General features: G+C 35.3%; 1 protein-coding gene across 2 annotated transcripts in view; it reads left to right on the top strand.

Annotated features, from left to right (window-relative positions):
* LOC140063613 (partner of Y14 and mago-like) overlaps window positions 1-22943 on the top strand; it is a 63615-nt gene that overhangs the window by 7826 nt on the left and 32846 nt on the right. The window contains exons 1-3 of one of the 2 annotated variants that reach the window (XM_072110034.1): window positions 3448-3494; window positions 5734-5794; window positions 11829-11922. In XM_072110034.1, the coding sequence (XP_071966135.1) occupies window positions 5749-5794; window positions 11829-11922 (140 nt within the window). In that variant the 5' untranslated portion in view covers window positions 3448-3494; window positions 5734-5748. Of the gene's footprint in view, window positions 1-3447; window positions 3495-5733; window positions 5795-11828; window positions 11923-22943 lie in introns of those variants that run through there. The other variant, XM_072110033.1, reaches the window with a different exon arrangement.

Raw genomic sequence — 22943 nt, 5'->3', positions numbered from 1 at the left:
TTGTTGTAATGACAAATTAAATGTTTTATTTAGCTCTATTCTACTCATTAATACTACTCATTAATACTACTATTATAATTTATAATCTAGTTTGTTCGTATATGATTCGTATACGTCCAGTATACGATATTCTTATCATGAATAAACAACGTATACGTTACGTATGCTAAACGTATACGACGCCAACTCTTTGTGGAGCAACAGAGTGGAAATAATGTAAACAGTGAAATCGTATACGATCCGTATACGTTTTCAGCGTATACGGATCGTATATGGCTTTTTTGCAAATTCGTGTACATTTCAGGCCATTTTGAGCATTTCAAAATGTTCTGAATTTTTTGCGTTTTGCGCACACGCTTGTGCGCACAGCTCGTACAAAGGGTAAAAAAATGGTTTTTGCAATTTTTTTTTGTTTTTCATATTTTCTGTAGTAGATTTCATTCATTTTGATTAACTTTTATTGCAAAATAACGACGCACGTGCACATTGAACTTTAATAATCGTGTGCTAAAAAATGGGTAATTTCATGCAAATTTGTGCAAAAATATACCTATTTTTAGTTATTAGTATAGAGCTCCTCAGGATGGCTGGTGACCCCCATTTTGTTTAATTTTGATGATGTCATCATGTTAAAAATTGGAATAAAAGATGGGTCTCGTTATTTCTTCTATGCTACACTGTATATAATAATATACAGTATATGCCGTAAATACTGTTATGCTTTATGACACAAAATAGGTACAATTCAGCACTGTAAACATATTTAATTCATGTCATAGGATGGCATAATAATTGTTGATGTTCATTTTAACGTATGTGCATGTTGCATTTCCGCGGATAACCCGAACTCGTCAAAGTAACGAGTTCAAATATAGTTCTATCTTTTTCTTACTTCTTTCTTTCACTTTTTTTTGGCTCCCCTATCTCGTGTTAACATAACATTTCATAACTTTGTCAACATTATTGAAATTTATATCAAGGGCAAACTTTCAGTGGATTAAAAGAAGTTTTACAAGAAGTTACGCGCGCATCCACATTTAAAATTTATAAATGCGCAAAATTAATTTCTAATCTACGCGATTCATGACATTTTGCACATGTCAAAAATTCCCGCGCGCGAAAACAATTTTACGCGTACGGTGCGCACGGAGCATGACAATCATGTTTTTTTTCATGAATTGTTATTTTCCAGCCTTTCCTAGTCATTTTTAACAAGATTGACATCATTTCAAATTAAAATGATGTCATACGAACACGTTGATTTAAACCACTTGCATATGTTTTGGTTGCGAAAGTTACAAAATATCGTCAAAATTATGCCTCTTTTGAATCTATTATATTATAGCTCAACGGTGACCCCCAATTTTTTTTAACTTAATATGTAAGCAGATACAGTATGTTGTAGATATGAATTCATTCAGAATCTTTACCTCTCGGAGGTTGTGACATCATTGTATGGCCACACGAATGTAAAATATAGGATTTTTGTCTCTTTCGTTATTGCTCATCACATTCAATAGAGCGCATCTTGCTTATCCTTATTCCATTTCCCCCGAGATTTTAATGTTGTCTAGGTCAATCAGCTATTTTTCGTCATAATGTCTAAAAATTTAATAACGTGGGTCACTTATTTTCATCTTTACAGTAAATTTCAATCTGTTATAGCTCGTCAGAATAAAAAGTGATAATCATGATTAAAACGTTTTATGGAAGCTATTGGAATTTAGCGAATTCATGTGAACATTTTGCCAATCAGATGGCAAAAGATCAGTATTTTCATATTTTGCGTCATAGTCCATCACATTTAAAAAAGCGTGCATCTATATTTTACGTATTCAAATTTCTTCTACACGTTAGTATGTTGTTGCTGAGATATCTTCGTGTTTCATTTTGATACCGTCGCCATGTTAAAATTAGGAATAAATGGCAGGTCCCGTAATTTCACCTATTCTACACTGTATGTAATATGTCTACAGATTATACTGTGTATAGGGAGCAGGTCAAGTCGGCCCTAAACCGTCTCGGCCAAAGTCAAGTCGGCCCCACGTCAAGTCGGCCCCAAGTCAACTCGGCCCCAAGTCAACTCGGCCTCAAGTCAACTCGGCCTCACGTCAACTCGGCCAAAAACTAATCGGTCAACTTGGCCACAATAAAGTATGGAATGCAAAAAGTGCTTAATATTATTATGATTCTTACTATCCACGCTTTAAAAAAAATGAATAAAAAAAAAAATATAATTAAATAATATCATATAAAAAAATGAACTCATTGCCAATATGAATATAAGTACCCACGTGCAGGTACCGCATTTTAGTAAATCGAAGACGGAGGCCTACGTTCCACCATTTGGCCATAGAAAAAATGATTGTACATCGTTTTTGTCCATGATTTGCGTTTAAAAAAAAGGGGAATACCCCGGTCAGTGAAAACACGTAGCAGTTGTAGATATCGAAAAAGCTGCCAAAGGCGCAGGGAGGCGCAGCTACGAATTGTTTTCAATTGTGCAATTTGAAATTTTATTAAACGTATTAATAAAGGAAAGTTGGTGAAATCATTCCTATTTTTTTGCTAAATATATTATTGTCTAAATATTAATATTCATTAAAAGTCAGAATTATTTATAGTTAAAAAATTGTGATGAAATATTATTTTATCAATCCCCTTCATTTGCACTTTTTGCGTTCCATACTTTAACGGGGCCGAGTTTACCGATTATTTTTTAGCCGAGTTGACGTGAGGCCGAGTTGACTTGAGGCCGAGTTGACTTGAGGCCGAGTTGACTTGAGGCCGAGTTGACTTGAGGCCGACTTGACTTTGGCCGAGACGGTTTAGGGCCGACTTGGATCGAAACCCTGTGTATATAGTATATGACACAAAATAGACAGAATTCAGCACTAACAACATATCATATTCTTCAGTTCAGTTCATAATGGTATAATCTTTTTCTTGATAACGAGTTCAAATCTAGTTCTGTATTATTCTTTCTGTCAATTTTGTGTCTTGTATTTCTAAAACGTGTAAACATAACATTTTATAACTTTGTCAACATATGGGCATTTACGTGAAGTATGTGCACCTCCTATTTTTGAATGACGTCAGAGTTGTGCAACATGACTTATTCGCGATTTTATGAATTTTGCGTATTTAACATAGATCGAAAACAATATAACAATTTAAATTGAAACTTAGCAAAAGTGTAATTTAAATCTTGGGCTAACAGAAAGTTATGCTAAAATCTAAAGCATTATTGACCAAGATTATAGATCTGAGTAAATGTGTCGTCAACTATGGAAACAGGCAATATTCTCTTAATATTTTCAAAAGGGAAAGAAATCCTGATGGTCTCTTATGAAAGGTAATCATTGAAATATTTGAAACATACAGTATTTGCATAACTTGACAATGAAAATTTGTGACGAATACAAAATCATTAAATAGAAAAAGATGAGGATCAGTCAAGAAAGAGTCCTAGAAATTGTGAATTGAAATTAAAGGTGAGAGGATGGGGGTGGGCTGGGCCACATGGATCTGCCTATTCCCTATCCTGTGGTTGAATTGATTCTGATGAATAGTAGTTTATGAATATTGTAGCCCTAATAAATGCAACTGTGTAGTGGCAAATCATTGAAGGTCAGCGTAACATTTTAACATCATAACATTTTAACAGTCATAATATTAATGTTATTATTTAATTTACAGTATTATAATACATTTAAAATAATGCGCACTAGAAAAAATATCCAAATACCATAACTTCAAACAACGTGATTACATGACATCGATCTCATAGTTTGAATATCTTTGCATTATTTAGTAAACTTGTAAAAATGTTGACCTTTGACCTATGTCAACTGGTGTAATGATGAATGTGCTCTTTTGATTGTGTATAATTTATAAAACATAACATTTTGTCTAAAATGTTAGTTTTTATAGGCAAATTTTGTGATTGGTCAATATGGACATTTGACCTTTAATTTCAAAGTATTTGTATTATAAGGTGACTGAATGGATACCTATAACCGTACAAATGTATTAAAAGACTAAATTGAACTTCAATAAATTGGTTATAATATGGGTGTCTAGAAAACTCAGATCCTAGAAAACTCAGATCTCAGATATATCTGAGTTTTCTAGATCTAGACTGACTTTTCTAGATCTAGAAAACCATATCAAGATCTACCCTTCTAGTTCCAGAATGGAACTAGAAAACTAAGATATCAAATGGATCGTTCCATTATTAATCAGAGGGTACTGTAGCTTGTTTGAAATACTACAGTATTATACATTTTCTTACTAATAATAATAATTATTGTATCTTGTAGTAGCGGCCTACAAATTAAATCATAAAGAAATACAGTATACACCTTTTAAAATGTAGGCTTATCATTTAGGCCTAGCTAAGCAAACTCAATTCAAGGCTCAACGTGTGGGCGCTATCCTGATGTATCGCCAAAATAAATCGTACAAACTCGTACCAACTCGTACATACCTAATTTTTAAGTCTACATTGTCATAATTAAATTTTTGACTTACATTAGTAAGAAAACGTACACAGTAATCAGTTTTTATAATACTTAATCCAAATGACCTACCAACCAATCACTTGATGATCTGAGTTTTCTAGTTCCATTCCTGAACTAGAAAACTCAGATATAGATATCCGAGTTTTTCAAGATCTAGAAAAGTCAGATCTGAGTTTTCTAGATCTAGAAAACTTAGATATATCTGAGATCTGAGTTTTCTAGACACCCGTTATAATACATATATATATATACCTGTATATAAACACAACAGGCAAAGGATCGAATTCTGATTTGATTAATAGTTAATACAGTATTATAATTATATGAGATAACATAACTTTACTGATCAAATAATTTGATTACTTGTAAAATCATCGATATCATAGTTTTGACAACTTTGCATTTATTTGGTAACTAACTAATACGCATTAAAATGTTGACCTTTGACCTTATGTTAACTGATGAAATTTACCTTATGTCAACCGATGAAATGATGTATTCACTCTTTTACATTGTATGCTTAGGATGAGAATTTATAGGTCGGTTAATTCTACTGTATGATTGGACAATATTGACATTTGACCCTTAATCACAAAGGATTTGTTTTCATAAGGTGATTGAATAGACGCCTATAATCATAAAAATGTAATAAAAGACCAAATTGTGCTTCAATAAATTTGTTATAATACATACATTGTTGTAATTGGTCAATTTTGAACTTTGACTCCATATATAAATCGAAAATGCTTCCTACCTGATCGATTACCTTCCATATTCGTAATCTATGGAAAATTCTGGTCTAGAAAAGTTGGATGGCAATTTGTCCCCCTCCTGCCACCGGACTATAAACAAAAAAGTCAGTAACAGTGCTAAGTAGTAGTGGATAGTAGCAAGTGAGTGGCTGAGTGGTTTAGCCATAACACCGGCAAGGGTTCAAAGCTCACTGCCCCATGGTTATGGTGGTAAAGTAGAACGAATCTTCTCGGATAAGGACTATAAACCGTAGGTCCTGTGTACACAATTAACTTATGTTCACTTTAAAGAACCTACTACTACATCTTTCGTGACAAGTAGGGGGTTACCCCGGTGTACTAGTAGTACACACGCAGCACTCTTCATAACTGGGCCCTCTGGGAGAAGAGGCTACCCAGTATAAAGAATAAATAATAACAATAATAAATGATTTGTTTTGTATCATTTTTTTTTCTAGGAATTTTAATCCAAAATGGCAGTGCCTGATATGGGAATGAATGTGGTTTCAGATGAGACAGGTATGTAATATACTAACTATAAATATAATACAGTATATATCCAACAGTAATAATTACACACCATTTAGACTATGGGGCAGAGCATGGACTGATACTGTTTCATTTTGTGATCTATCGGGACAGAAGGTCAAATTGCTTTGTTGGTCTCTTATTGGTTTATTTCGATCCTAAACTGTCTCGGCCCCAAGTCAACTCAGCCTCACGTCAACTTGGCCAAAATCTAATTTTTCACAAAAAATAAGAATGATTTCACCCACTTTCCTTTATTACATTTAATTCAATTTCAAATTGCACTTTTGACGTGCTCGTATAACACAATTTAGAGTTGAATTGAAAGTGAATAAAATATGATGAAATTGCTAAAGAAAGGTTGTAAAACAGAAATCGGCCAAAAAGAGTGCATATTAACGTTTAACACGTTGTGCATGTGCAAAAATCTGTGTACTCATGGCAATTTCTTAAACGCTTAAAATTACCTGAAACGTACTCTAATTTCATTGAAAATAAATTTTGAAAATTTTAAGCCAGCGGACGCATATGTAATATGCTCTACGCACGTAATTGTATTGCCATTATGATGAAATATGACCTGAAATTTGTGAGTACCAAATTTGGTTTAATTATGATACATGCTTGTGAAGATATTGATTGCGTACCGTCACTTTGACGAGTTTATTATCTGCACGACAAACGTACGCTAGAAAATGCGAAACAGAAAAAGATTATGCCATTATAACCTGAAGAAAATAATATGTTGTTCAGCCCGCGAAATTTACCTCGGCATTCGTCAACGCCGAGGTAAATGCCGAGGTCCTGCTAGCTTACCACGGCATTGATTTGCCGAGGCTCTTTTTATTGATTTAGGCCTTGGATTAAAATCAAGGCTACCACATACACAGCAAATAATTAATTTTATGCCTATTACAGTTTTTTTCAAATTTACCTTCGTTACAAGTGAATTAAATATATCTTAAAATATTTGTACGTTGGAGTTATTATTAGACCTACACCTACACACAAGATAGGGCCGGACAGAGAGAGGCGAGGCCAGCGACCGCTCCGGCGTTTACAACAACAACGAACCACGCTCAGCTCTATCGTCGTGTGATGTGAGTTTAGTGAGGCATGACAAATCACATGACTTATTGTTACTTGGCTGAGAGAAGAGTCCAACTTGTATTGGGGATTGAAAACCGTGTGGTTTGTTTGCGTGGTTATTAATATTATTTAGAGAGCAAGCCGCGCCGCAAATGCGCTGTACAATATCAACACAGCTATTTTTAGGTACAGTACAGTTAATGTGTGTGTGATTGAATACTTATTACTAAAAATAGCTTTGGGGGCTGAACAAAAAAAATGCCGACGTGTTGCCGAGGTGGGCTTCGTTTATGTCGGCATTTTTTTGCCGAGGTCATTTCGTCCCAATTTCGAGGGCTGGTTGTTAGTGCTAAATTTTGTGCCCAGAATATATACAGTATACACAGTATTTAATACTGTATACATACTACATACAGTGTAGCATAGGTGAAATTACGGGACCCACATTTTATTTAAATTTTTAACATGATGACGTCATCAATATGAAACATGAAGATAACAGTTTCTGAAGATAATTGTTTTAGCAACAACACATTAAAATATTGAAGAAATTCTGAAATGTAGAATCGAGATGCGCGCTCTTTTAACCCATTGACTACCGGATGTTTATTAGCCCATAGCTGTACTGCCAGTACATTTCAGTGAGGTATTTCCTGCTTTCCAGCTCATTTTTTTACCAACGCGAGATTAAACAAACTTTTTGACAGGGTAGTATTAATTTGCAAATAACTGTTAATTAACTATTGATAATTTGAAAAAATAAATAATAAAACAAATATTCAACAGACATTTCTACATGCAAATGTATTTTTATTATAAGGTTTTTAGCAATATTTGTACAGCTAGCTAGATCTAGACCAAGCTAGTTAATAATATAGTAGTAGCCTAGCGCTGACCTACTAGGCCTAGGCCTACTAGATAATTTGCAGTCCACGTCCATACCACATTGCCTGCCTTGGCCTTTATCAATATATTTCTAGGCCTAGCTAGCTAGGCCTTCATCGTAATTGACGTCAATATCCGAGCCATCATGATCAAGCCCAGTAGCGACAACTTCTCGCGGTAGAATAGCGCTTCATTTTCATTTCAAACCGACATTTTAAACCGCAAAATACTCAAATTTTTATTATAGTAAGCCCTACAAATTTTTGCGTCACAATATAGAATGGTTCATTGGCTTTCATTAATAATGCATGCCAATAAAATTAGAGTCAATGAAGACGTTATGTAGGCTATTTTATTGAGACGTTAATTGTTTCGCATTAATGCGAAGTTGGCACAGCCAGTACAACTAGCCTGTTCGCATAAATGCGAAGTTGGCAGTCAATGGGTTAAATGTGATGAACTATTAATGCAAAATTTAGTTTTTATCTAAATTCAAATCAACAATTTATCCACTTTCATATTATGAAAAAAAAAAAATGGGGGTCACGGTTGATCCCGAGGAGCTATAATAGATTCAAAATAGGCATGATTTTTTTTTACATTATTTTGTAACTTTTTCAACTAAAACGCATGCAAATTGACTAATCCAACTATTTAAAGTGGAAAAGATCTGATTTTTTGTAAAAATACTCAATATAATTAAAGGGAAAAAACATGTTTTTCATACTCCATGCGCACCGCACGCGTAAAATAGTTTGCATGTTGCAAAATGTAATGATTAGAAATTAATTTTTAGCATTTTTAAATTTTAAATGCGCGGGCGCCCTAACTTTTTGTGAAACATTTAATTTTTCATTTTTAATCCACAAAAAATTTTCCCTTGATATGACTTAAATTTTCGCAAAGTGTCAATAAAAAATAATGTTTGGTTTTTTATCTATGAAATTGAAATTCATAAATTCGTGCATAAGTCACATTGTGCAACTCTGACGTCTTAAAAAAATAAATGTTGCACAACTTCATGTAAATTTCCATATGTTGGCAGAGTTATGAAATGTTATGAGATATACTTAGAGATATATTTTAGAGATATACACGAGACACAAAAATTGGAGGAGAAGGATGGAAGATCCGACATCGTTACTTTGACAAGTATAGTTAGCCACACGACAATCCATGTGCACATCATACACAAAAAGTTTTTGAGATATTTGAAAAACAAAAATGAAGGAGAAAGAAAAAAAAGAAACAGGATGATTACAAGGAGTTATTCGCCGAGTGTGGATAACTAATAAAGATGAACTAGATTTGAACAAATTTTACATGAATTGATATCTACTCATCAGCTTCCATAATATATAAAAAAAAAAATAAGGGTACCGTAAATCTTCTATTTGTAACCCTGGGTTATTATTCTTTGATTGTTTTTTAAGGTTGGGTTACTATTAGAAGGGGGGTTACTATTAAAGTAGTGAGTTACTATTACTAATCTTAAATTAGGCACATGAAAATAGTACGAATAAACACATTTGGTTGAACTGTAACCTTAACTTACAAACTCAAAAACACTCAATCCTTCCCCACTCCTGAGATCAACATGCATTATCTCTTTATTTTAAAAATACGGCTGCATCATAAACGACTAGTCATTTTGTCAATAGTTTTTGTGACTCTAATAGTAACTACTATTAGAGTAGTGGGTTATTATTATAGATTGACTTATACAGTAAGGTGGGTTACTATTAGAAGGGGGTTACTATTAGAGTGTGGGTTACTATTAGAAGATTTACGGTAACCAGCCATCCTGAGGAACTACAACTGGATAAAAATAGGTACATTTCTTCACAAATTTTCATTCAATTACCCATTTTTTAGCACACAATTATTGAAGTTTAACGTGCACATGCGTGTTATTTTGCAGTTAAAGTTCATCAAAATGAATGCAGTCTACTACAAAAGATATGAAAAGCAAAAATCAATTGCAAAACAGCCTTTCTATGGTGCTTACGATCTGCTTGCGCAAATATGCGCATGCAACAGAAAAACATTTTTTCGCAATACAACATTTTTATTGCGAATGTTCGCGTAATTTGTTGCGCAATAAACCATTTTTATTCCATACAAAGTTGACCCCTTATATAAATTATGACTTTATGAAGTTTAAAAAAAAAATGTTTCGCTGCGCAAGTCTGGCGCTAATGAAAACCTTATTACGACATCTTCAGATAAATGTTTAATTTCTGGAAAAGTTCCAAAATTTTACATGAATTGATATCTACAACTCATCAGCTTCCATAATACATTAAAAAAAAAGTTTTGCCCTTGATATTACTTAAATTACGCTTGGTTTTTAATCTATGATCAATCATAAAAATTCATAAAACCGCGTCATGTTGCGCAACTCTGATGTCATTCAAAAATAGGAGGTGCATAACTTCACCAAATGAGCCCTGGCATCACAAAAGCGGCGCAGAGTCGCAACCCGAACTTTTGAGATATTTAGCCTTGAAGTTCAGAATGTGAAAAACGGCCTAACCTATTCATTTTAAAATTTCAATAAAAAACGATACTATAAACACTTATCTTTAACATATCAAACTCTTGTTCATAAAAAAATATCACAAGTATGTGTATTTTGCAATTATATAAGTCGTTTCCATTGAAAATCATTAGGAAATTGTATTTTTGTTCACTCAAAAATCAACTTTCTTTACGGCGCTTTTGTAAACAAACCGCTAACCCGATTCACGTCATGTTTGGTATCTATCTGTTAGAAATTATATCAGCTACCATAATTTTTAACAACCTAAGGGATTTTTTTAAATCTAGCCAATGGAAATTGGTTTTATTAAGGTGTTCGGTTCCTGTAAATTCGCGATAAATCAACGTATCAGACAGAGATTTGATACGCCGGTTTCCTGTCGTTCATTGCGTTGCGTCTATTTTTCACCAAAATATTGTCGTAAGCGGTTTCCTGTCAAATGTTGGTTTCTTACGTAAAAACGATGTAACAATCGTAACTGACGTTAGAAAAACTGCCTCTTACGTCGACAGGAAACCAGCCTTAAAAGCTCATGTTCGGTAATACTAAATCAATTTCAAGGAGAATCGTATTGGCCTAGGCTCTCAGGCCTACTGTAGGAATCGTCAAGGTACATTTCGCGCGAAAATCGCGGTCGTTGTAGAGAACCATTGGTGGTCGCGATGCACCTGCACACATCGTAAAAAATTACATCAAAAACAAGTCAATAATCAGCATACATATAATAAAACACAGTTAAAACATCTTTAAAACGTTTTTGGAGGAGCAATTCGAGTGCACGGTAGCGCAGTACACCAACAACCTCACTAGGCCTAGTCCTGCTTATTCTCTATTAAATGAGAGATGCCATTTTATCATGAATTTATGTAAAAGAGTACCATTTCCGGCCATCTAAGGGTGCCATTTACCTAAAAACTTTCAGAATAAGTTGGTATTTCAATATATCCCAATGGGAAGTTATAACAATAGGTCTTGTGCCGTGAGGCTGTTTGTGTTAATAAATCCTGTAGTGGTCGTAACCAAAAATTACAAGAATTACCTGTTTGACTGTTTGACATGATTAACATCATTTTTGAGTGGTAACTTAGGGCTACTGTCTCGAGCAACTTACAAAATAAAGTTGCTGTCGTTGCTTTCTTTAACATTGTATACACATATGGGGACATTTAACATGTCCAACAACTTTTATTTGTGTCGCTTTTCACATGATTAAATCCATTTTTTACCCCTACCATTTGGTGTCCCCATGGTAAATTTACAGGATAAGACCCGACAGCAATATTGATTATTGAATCTTAGCCATTATCTACATAATCAGCCCATCAAAACTTTTGTGGCTTTCACATGAATAAACGATCTGGGTGCCCGGTCTATAAATACTCCACATATTTAAATCTTCTCAACCCCTTCCCCCTTCTTTTGTGAAAAAAATGCAATACCACCAGGGCGTTTATTAGACTATATAGGGTAGAACATTTTCTTTGACACCAAGATATGGGATTCTTTTAGGTACATACATTGCAGCAAGTCAGAGACCTGATGGATCGTGGCGTAAACCTCGTAAAGTAAAGCCAGGCTATGTACCACAAGAAGAAGTACCTACGTAAGTTTGTATTCAGAAATTGAAATTATTAACACAATAAATGGAAAAAAAATTTTTTCATCTTTTCAAAGATAAATTCATAGACATACACATTAAATTCTCAGTCAAATAGTCAATCAAATTGATTAATTTCATTTATTTATTCATTTCAATGCAGAGGCATTTTATTTTTTTTAAATAATCATATTAGGCTAGGCAATCTAGCATTTTGAGTGAAACAAATTGCAAACAGAGATCGGAGTAATTTTGAAAATTTACCTTGACCTTTGACATCACATGACCTTGGGTGGTGCCCTCCTCAATATCAAATTCATACTCACCATATCCACAGGATTGTTTTCCCCAAGTTTCAGCTTTATCGATGGAATGACCATTGACCCCGACAACCTAATGAATGCAAACTTCCCCTTACTGAGCTCCATCCAGCAAGTTTGAAGACCGTGCGACCCCTAGTGTCTGAATAAACCTGGACAGACAGAGATTTGGTGAATTATAGTATGTTGTTATTCTAACGTATGGAAACAAATCATCAAAAGAGTCTGGTATTAAATTACCTTTGTGATAATCAAACATAAATGTTAAAATATTCTTTTCATATAAACCATAAATATTTAAAGAAGAAAGTAATATTTTTCAATCTGTGTAGCTTTTTATACCATTAATTTTTATGGAAATATTTTGTCTCGATGCAATGTTCCTGGAACTCTGGTAGGTACAGTGTACAACTAGGGCTTTCAAGGGACACTTTCAATTACTTTTGTAGTGAAAAAACAGATAATGACCTAAAATGCCCCAGAAATGTATGTTGTAGCCAACATTTTGACATTGTATCGCATGGAACGCCTTAGAATGGTTTTAAGAGGGTGGAAACGCTGAAAAACATACGAAACAGTATATGTCTGAGCCAAAAAGTAAATGTTATGATTTTATTTAAAAAAACCTGTGATGTCGGAAAGAACATTACAGGTATCTTCGGCATGTCTTCGGAAGCAACGTCTTCGGAAGCATTGGGATGCTCTGAAATGTCACCAACAATTAGTTCAAAATGATTATGAAGATGATGGATAGAAAAGCAACAACAAAACAACGATGCCACATACATGACCAATGCGAGTACAGACACTATCCCAACATTCACTTCCAACATCAACATCAGTAGGTTAGGATGCATTCTCCATATGGGTAATGCATCCTCTCAGTCATCCTCCAAGCACAGGAACATGACACAAAAGTATGTGCAACATCAAAACAGTACATTGAAATCCCTTCACCATGCCTTCAATTTAATAATTGTAATACTGTATATAATATGTAAGTCTCACCAGGACCTCAACTCCACCATGAGGACTGAACTCGGAAAATTTTTAAAAATAGAGGTGCTTGGTTCCCAAAAATTGCACTTATATGATATTGAAATATGGAAGTCTACAGGACCAGTCCATCATGGTTCGGGTGGAGCTAAGAACATTTTGTAAAATACAGCTGCTATGTCCCCGGAAAAAAGACATTATACTTCGAAATACGAACAACATATACAGTATAAGTCTCCAGGACCAGCCCTACCATGGTTGGGACTGAGCTGAGAACATTTTGAAAAATGTCAGCTGGTGTAATGAAAGTTTCTACTAGGGGCTAGGCCTACAGACATTACAATCCTTTAATCTAACTAGATTTGAACTTGTCACTTTGACAAGTATAGTTTTCCACAACCACAACGCCACCTGCACATACAGTACGTTAGAAAATGCATATTACACCATTATGACTTTTAAAAAAATTCAACTTGCCATATGATGACATTATCCAATGTTTACATGAATTCGTATCTAAAATTGAACAGCTTCCAGAAAACCTATCACTTTTTATTCTGACGAGCTGTAACATATTAAAATTTACTGTAAAGATGAAAGTAAGTGGCCCATGTTATTCAAATTTGTTGACATGATGACGTCATAATTTTTGTAACTCATTCGAAAGATAATTGATTGACCTAGACAATATTAAACTTTGAGGGAAAGGAATTTACGGATAAGCGAGATGTGTTCTATTAAATGTGATAAGCTATGACGAAACAGACAAAAATCCATTTTTTTTTCATTCACGTGGCCAAATCATTAGCAATTAACATTTGGCGCTGTGGTATGACTTAACCAAGGTATAATCTTCTTCAGCTCTATTAAATTGATTTATAAATCTGAATTCTGAAAATAAACAACAAGATCAAGTAAGTACAACAGTTTCTGAAAGAGTTAAAATTAAGCTACTTGTGAAATATCGAGGTTTTTCTGCTGGAAAACATCTGAAATCGAAGACCTACATGTCTAAGCCAGCTGAAATTGTTACCCCTACTGACATGGCGAATGAAGACCATAACAACGGGACTAACAAAGCCAAAAATATACACAACCAAGCTAGGAAAAACACACATGGTGACGTAATCGAAATCGATATCCACACAGAAAATGACGTATTAGCAACTAAACAAAAAGACCAAATCTTCTCAAGCGTGAAACCAATATTCTTTAAAGATAGCGATGCATGTGAAAGAAATGATGACTATTTGAGTGAAGAAAAAATATATTTTGCTTTATGTGAAGTAATACATGGAGATAATCTAGTAGGAATACAGAAAATTAAGAACTTATGGAGAATTTATATCAACAATCGTTCCGACAGAGTAAAGATCCTCTCAACTGGACTTAACATGAATGGCAGAAATGTGCTGGTTTACGACGTAAATCCGTATCTACCAGTGTACAACGGCGTGCGTGTTCTTGTGAAAGACGTACCAATTTCTGTGCACAACGACGAAATCAGAATCTGCCTTCAAAAATTAGGATGCAAAATAATTGGAAAAATTCAGTATGTGAAATTCCGTATAAATGGAAAACTATCTAGATTCATAAATGGAGACAGATCCGTGATAGTTGAAAGCTTTAAAGGAAGCCTGCCATGCTTCACTAAAATCAATGGCTTTGCTGCAAGGCTCTTTCACAAAGACCAGTTTGGCGTTGGTGTAAACAGATGCTTCAAATGTAAGGAAATTGGGCATAAAGTAAGCTCCTGCCCTAATACCATGCCATACACTTGTCACAGATGCGGGAAGGAAGGCCACATTGCTAAATATTGTCAAGAGACAGAAATTTCAGACAAGAAATCTTAATTTTTGAGCAACAACGAAAGTGAAGATGAAACAACAGCGATCTTTCGACCAATAACTGGTGAAAAGTTCATACAAAAAATGTGGAAGGACCTCGTTGACCAAGACAAGAATAAAGATCTAGGATGGAGCCTTGGCGATAGCGATGAAAGTGATAACGAAACCAATGCTAGTGACAAAGAAGATATTAGAGATGGGGTGCGTAGAGAAGAGGCTGTAGTCGAAAAAGGTAGTATATCCAACAAATGCAGTGACCCGACAAAAGATAAAATACAGTCAAGCATTAACACTTTCATTAGGCCTGCGGATTCCCGAGCAGCTAATTCCATAGAACCCAAGAATGAAATTGAAACAGAATCAAGAAAAGACTACAACATGCATAAGTCGAATAAAGATGATGCGGTCTCAAGGAGCCCTTCAAAAACAAGAAATAAAAAGAGAAGACGAATGAGAAGCAAATCAACGTGAAATGATAAGTACTGTACTGTTGCCTACTTACAATCTTGTTTGTACACTATCATATTTAGGTAGTTTTAGCATTATAGTTTATACAATATGGGTAAAAACAACAATAATGTAGGCCTACACTGCTTATCTTTAAACGTTAGAGGTTTAAGGGAAAAACAGAAGCAAAGAAAAATTTTTAATTGGGTAAAAGATAACAAAGTAGACATTTTTCTGGTCCAAAAATCCCACCTCACAAAGGAATATATAAATGAGTTCAACTTCCTTTGGGAAGGAGATACGTACCACAGTTTTGGTACACCTTTTAGTAGAGGAGTATCTATTTTAATAAAACAAAATCTTGATTATAGATTAAAAAAAATACAAATTGACAAGGAAGGTAGATTTATCCTCCTAAATATCGAATTTGGTGGTTTGCATTATGTCATTGTAAATGTATATATGCACCGAATATTAGTAAATGTAGAAGTTCTTTCTTTAGACACCTCCAGAAATATATAGATGATTTCTGTGAGGCACAAAATATAATCATTGGCAGTGACATGAACTGCATACAAAATGAGTTATACGATCAAAAAGGAACCAAAATGAAAAAAGATAGATCTGTTTTTACGATCAAAAACTTCATGAAAAAAATGAATTTAATAGACATATGGAGAGTTTTAAACAAAAGCAAACTGCAGTTCACCTGGCGTAGAAAAGCGGCTAACCTAGATTATTGGTTTATCTCAACAAATTTATATGATCTAGGATATGTGAATTCTTGTGACATTAGACCGGCGGTTTTTACTGACCATCAAGGGGTATCAATCAAAATTAACCAAGTAGACGAAAAACGAGGTCCGGGGTTATGGAAATTTAATTCAAATTTTTTAAACGACATGGTGTTCATAAAAAAAGTAAACGAAATTATTGACTAATGTAATCACATAGAACTTATTTCCTCAGTGGATAAATTGGAATTAATCAAAATTAAAGTTAAAGAATTTGCAATAAATTTTGGAAAATTAAAAAACAAAAATAACAAGCACGAATGTGCCATACTCGGGGTACAGCGAAAGAAGCTGTAATGACATCATAAGACCGGATGTAACGTCACATACACATCAATAACCGCGCTACCAAATACGGCTATACGGTACCATCTTCGAGACGTGATATGGCTGCATCCGGTTTGAAATTAAAAAATCCGGCTCTATACCTTTGAGGACATGTCCCTGTAGTGTATTCATGCTAAATCCGAGCTCAATACTGTAGTGTCGTGTTTGACACCATAGTTAGTTGTTAGTAATAAAGCAAAAGAAGTAGTAACCATCATCGAATCGTGTCTTATATTTCATTCATATTACTCAACATTACATTGGCGACGACGATGGCGACGTTCACGATACCCGCACCAATGCCTCTAGATATGGATTCAGGCAACATGGCTGAAAGCTGGCGTCGATTTGCGCAAAGATTTGATAATTTCGAAACAGCGACAGGCGTCAACGCGAAGCCCGAGGCAACACGAGTCGCCACACTCCTGTCGGTAATCGGACAACGAGCCCTGGAAACATACAACACGTTTACGTGGGACGCCGAAACTGACAAAACAAAGATCGGCCCAGTCTTAGCACAGTTCAAGAAATTCTGTGATGGGAAGCGCAATATCACGTATGAACGATACATTTTTAACTGCAGGATTCAAAAAGAAGGTGAGAAATTTGATTCCTTTGTTACCTCGCTGAAAAGCCTAGCAGAGACATGTGAGTTTGGTACCTTAAAAGATAGCCTCATTCTTGATAGGATTGTAATAGGAATCAATAAGCCAAGCCTTAAACAACGCCTACTGCGTACAGAAAATCTAACATTAGACACAGCAACATCCAAAATACGAGCAGAAACGGCAGCATCCGAACAGATGGAACAAATGAAACAAAGCAAAGCGAGTGATGTTTCCGAAGCAACTCAACACGCGAGAACAGTGCGTTCACACAAAAAAGGTAAACAGAAATACCAAAACACACCACAGGAAAGCAATCCAAGAAAATCACGCACAAGTTCAACAATCTGCGTATACTGCGGAGGTGAGTACCCTCACAAAAGCAAAAATATGTGTCCAGCATACGGCAAAAAATGCAACAATTGTGGTAAAATGAATCATTATGCTAAACAATGTAGACAAAAACACAACGCACATGCTATTGACACCATGTCTAACGATGACAATGATAGCACAACAAGCGAAGACGAATACTCATTCCATATTACAGGTACCGAGTCCGAAAAACAACCCAAAGTTAATCTGAACATTCAAGGTAGTACTGTCAACGCAATTATCGATACCGGTGCGACTATTAATATAATGAGTATGTCGACATACAAACGCCTGCAACACAAACCACAGCTATATACCGAAAAGCTACCAAAGGTGTTCGGTTATGGAAGCCGACAAGCACTGTGCCTGGCTGGAACTTTCACGGCAAACATAACCTATAAAACGAACACAATATCAGCATCATTCAGCGTAGCCGAAAAAGGAGTCGAAACGCTACTCAGTTTTAACACAGCGAAAGCACTCAACCTAATTCAAGTAACGTATAACCTGAAACACGCAGATGCAACGGTATTAAACAAAAGCACAATAACTGAGACATACAAAGACAGGTTTACTGGTATTGGTAAGCCACATTCATTTAGACTGGACAACAAGTAGTGAGCCCTCTTGCGGTAATTTGTGATTTCTGAGATTCATCGAAGCGCGACAACATCACCCGGAAACGATGTGAATTTAAAATTTTAATAGGGTTAAACTCTTTTAACCAATTGAAAGCCTTAATTTATAGATTATTATGAATAATTCATGAGAATAATTAAAACAAGGATTGAAGAAGCACGTGACTTGGTTTTTGAAACATGATAGCAGTTTATGATCGGTCAGGTAATCATTGAATTTGCTCTTCTTTTTGTTAGATTTTATACGGTTTTTTGCGAGACCATAAAAAAATTCCCCAATTTTTTAGGAAACGAGTGACTAAATAAAAAGTTACTATGTAATGTAAATATTCGTTTGACAAAAAATGGGCATGTTGATATTTTCAGGTTTTTTTTAAATGGCGATTGAAATAGGTAAACAAATCACATGTATGACGGGTGGTTTGTGCGAAGCTGGGCCTAGCTTTGATGGTCCAACGCGTACTGCCTGTTAATCAATGCGTATAGATATACTCAGAGTCGTTTAGGCCAATTTTTTAAGTGTTTATTTATTAATATTAGGCCACATTCTAATTTATTTTAAATAATGTACTGAATGTACCACACTTTACAACTCTATATAAATTAGATTTAGTACTTGTAATACGTATTTTAAATTCAAACGTTTTATGGGATTTAAAACCTTTAGCTAGGCCTAGTAGTACTAGTAGGTCTATGACCACAGGCCAGGTTATTCACCCTAATTTATCATGCATTATACCTCTAGCCCATCTTTCAAATACATATTAAAATTAACATACTTTTTATATTTCTATATTTGTTATAGGATCTGACTCCAGAAAACATTTGCATCCCTTGATTGAAAGTGGGCTATTTATCGACAGCATGATGACATTCAAAAAATGTGAACAGCTCTTAATAATAAATGTCTTTTAAATTAAAGGTTTTCATTTAAAGAAATGTACGGTGACAGAAATTTAAATGATTCTCATAATTGAGGTTTCTCATAGATTTAATATTGAATTTAAATAAATAAAAGCTGTTTATTATTCTTGACTTTAGAAATAAGCATGTTGTTAATAGGCCTAGCCTATTGTACAAATTAAAACTGAAAAAAATACAGTAATCATAGTTTAAGGCCTACACAGCAGTACCATATTTTATTTATTTTTTTTCAAATGTTTAATTGATGAAATAAATGGGTTTGCCTCTTCAATTAGTTGCCATTTTATTAGTTTCTGTGTGTTTTTATTTATATTCTTAAAATAATTGTATACAAAAACGTTAAAGTATTTGGAAGAAGTGATCAAATTATATATAGTATTTGTATGTTATTGTCACTTAAAATTATGCAGTTAAGGTATTTGATTTTAGGGTGACAGAAACGGTTAGGCAAGAAAAGAAATAAATTTGGGAATTTTGTTATGCGGTAAATACAATTAAAACATAATTTACCCCTAATGCATATAAAAGTAGAAACAATTGCTTATTTTAGCACGACCGAAACTCACTACTGGGAATAGAGCCTGCAAAAGCAACGCGTACACACCTACTCGGGCACCGGCGGAGCGCGATCGATAGTAAATATACCCGACTTCAAATGATCATAAAATTCTTTTTAAAAATATCAACATTTTGATTTTTTGAGGATTAAAAGTAAAGATATTGAAATTTAACATAATATTTACAAATATGTATTTAAAAATTCGGAAACAATTTTAGCTTGATGTTAAAACAAACGTTTTAGAGTTCCGCGATTTCCTACGCAGGATTTGTTTGTTTTCATTGTTAATGGGCGAATGTTACCTAAACTAGAATCGTTATAAATCTTTTAAATTTTTATTATAAGTATTTTCTTCAGTATTCTTAGTAACATCGAATGTCTCAAATTAATTAGCAGTATTTATACCAAATATTGTTCAATAATAAGCGTGTATGAAGTGAAAATCTTTAGTAATAATGTTCTTAGTCAGTTCGTCTCGCTCGCGTGAAATCTTCGGGTTTCTCAATACTATTCTCAGCGGCTAGATAGGCTCGCGCTAATGTTTAAATCAAAAGCGCTCTCAAAACACTTTTTGTCCAAAATTCGCAATATGATGTGAGTGTGAAGCTTAACGACACTATGTGCAATCTACACATAAATACTGAAATACAACCTGTGGCTCAATCGCATCGCAGGATACCGTTTCATTTAAGGAAGAAGGTTGAAAGCGAACTGAAACGATATACAGGAGTATAGATATCATTGAACCAGTTGACAACGAACCTACTCCATGGATTTCACCAATAACTGTTGTAGCAAAGCCTAAGAAACCTAACGAAATTCGCATTTGCGTTGATATGAGGGCTGCGAACAAAGCTATAAGCAGAGAGAGACACGTGACACCGACAATCGACGACATAAAATCGGCAAACTAAATGGAGCCATGATGTTTTCAAAGATCGATAAGAACGCAGGCTATCATCAGGTAATGCTAGCGCCAAAGTCGCGATACATTACTGTCTTCTCAACACACGTTGGCCTTTTCAGGTATAAACGACTAAGCTTTGGAGTTTGTTCAGCAGCAGAAAAATTTCAAAACGTCATTCAGTCTGCACTAGGTGGACTAAAAGGAGTCATAAATATAAGTGATGACATACTAGTGTTTGGTAACACTGAAGCCGAACATGCAAGCAATCTCAAAGCCTGTATGGAAAGACTAAGAGATAAAAACCTTACCTTAAATAAAGCTAAGTGCGAATTCTTCAAACGCAGCGTTGAATTCTACGGACACATATTTAGCGATACCGGAGTATCACCAGATCCTAAAAAGATTGTCTCACTCCAAAAGGCTGCAGCACCGACTTCTAAAGAACAAACGCGATCGCTCCTAGGCATGACACAATACGTTGCTAGATTCATTCCAAACTATGCTACCATAACACCGCTCAGAAAACTCACTCACAAAAACACACCATGGTTCTGGGGTGAAGAAGAACAGCAGGCATTCGACAAACTAAAGAAAACGCTAACCAGCTCGCACGTCATGGCCTACTTTGATCCAGAAAAGAAATCAACGATCATAACCGATGCGAGTCCAAGTGGACTCGGGGCCATACTGAGCCAAAACGGTCAACCGCTAGCATACGCGAGTCGCGCGCTTAAAAATGGCGAAACTAGGTACTCTCAAATAGAGCGTGAAGCACTAGGAGTCATATGGGGAATCCAACACTTTCACTTGTACTTATGTGGCAGCGAGTTCGATGTAGTGACAGATCACAAACCGCTTCTTACGCTATTCAATAATCCCGCATCGAAACCCACACCACGTATCGAAAGATGGATATTAAAAATCCAAGCCTACGACTACACCCTGAAGTACCAACCAGGCAATACAAATCCAGCTGACTATGTCAAGACACAGCCTTACAATGAGCGACAAGACAAAACTGGACATCATAGCAGAAGAACACGTCAATCTTGTAACAAACAACGCAATCCCTAAATCACTTACTCTGGAACAAGTTCGACGTGAAACGGCAAACGATGGTCTCATACAAACATGCATTAAGGCCATCAGTCGCAACAAATGGCACGAGGCTCTAAAAGTTCAAGATGACCTCCATTCCGATCTCCAGTGCATGCACAAAGTTCGCAATCAGCTAACATTCGACCAAAAAAAAACAACATACTCCTACGCGATCACCGCATAGTCATACCCAAGGCACTTAGAAACACAGTAATAGACATCGCCCACGAAGGACATCAGGGCATAGTAAAGACAAAGCAACTCCTCCGAGAAAAAAATATGGTTTCCCGGAATAGACCGCTTGGTCGAATCAAAAGTAAAACACTGCATACCATGTCAAGCGACGGTGACTGAAAAGAACCACAATGAACCGCTTCAGATGTCGAAACTTCCTAACGGACCATGGGAGGAAATTAGTATTGACTTTAAAGACCTCCCTACCGGCGAGCATCTTCTAGTGATTCTCGATGACTATAGCAGATTCATCACAGTGGAAGTTGTTAAATCAACATCAGCGAAGACAGTTATTCCCAAGATAGACACAGTATTCGCTAATTTTGGAATACCCAGTATAATTCGCACCGACAATGGACCACCATTCAACAGTCACAAGTTTTCTCAATTCACAAAGTACCTTGGCACTCATCACCGCAAAATAACTCCACTATGGCCGCAAGCAAACGGAGAGGTGTAAAGAGTAATGCGTAATCTGAAAAAGGTCTACAAAACCGCAGTGGCCGAAGGTGTTAACTATAAACAATCACTCAACCAATACCTCAGGCAAACCTCCAGCATCTCTGATTTTTAGACATACCTTCAAAGTAAGACTCCCAGAAACAATCAAACAATCAAGTATCAATCAGAATGCAGTCAGGGACAAAGATAACGCACAAAAATAAAAAATGAAGGACTACGCAGAGAGACGAAAGAAACCTCGAAAGAAAAAAATTGAAGTTGGCGACATGGTCCTTGTAAAAGAAAGCGGCATAACCCTTTGCAAAAAAGCCGTATACGATCCGTATACGCTGAAAACGTATACGACGTATACGGATCGTATACGATTTCACTGTTTACATTATTTCCACTCTGTTGCTCCACAAAGAGTTGGCGTCGTATACGTTTAGCATACGTAACGTATACGTTGTTTATTCATGATAAGAATATCGTATACGAATCATATACGAACAAAC

The sequence above is a fragment of the Antedon mediterranea genome, chromosome 1 (genome assembly GCF_964355755.1).
Source record: "Antedon mediterranea chromosome 1, ecAntMedi1.1, whole genome shotgun sequence".
Classification (NCBI taxonomy): domain Eukaryota; kingdom Metazoa; phylum Echinodermata; class Crinoidea; order Comatulida; family Antedonidae; genus Antedon; species Antedon mediterranea.
Note: the sequence above shows the minus strand (reverse complement) of the source record. Positions and strands in the feature narration are given on the sequence as shown.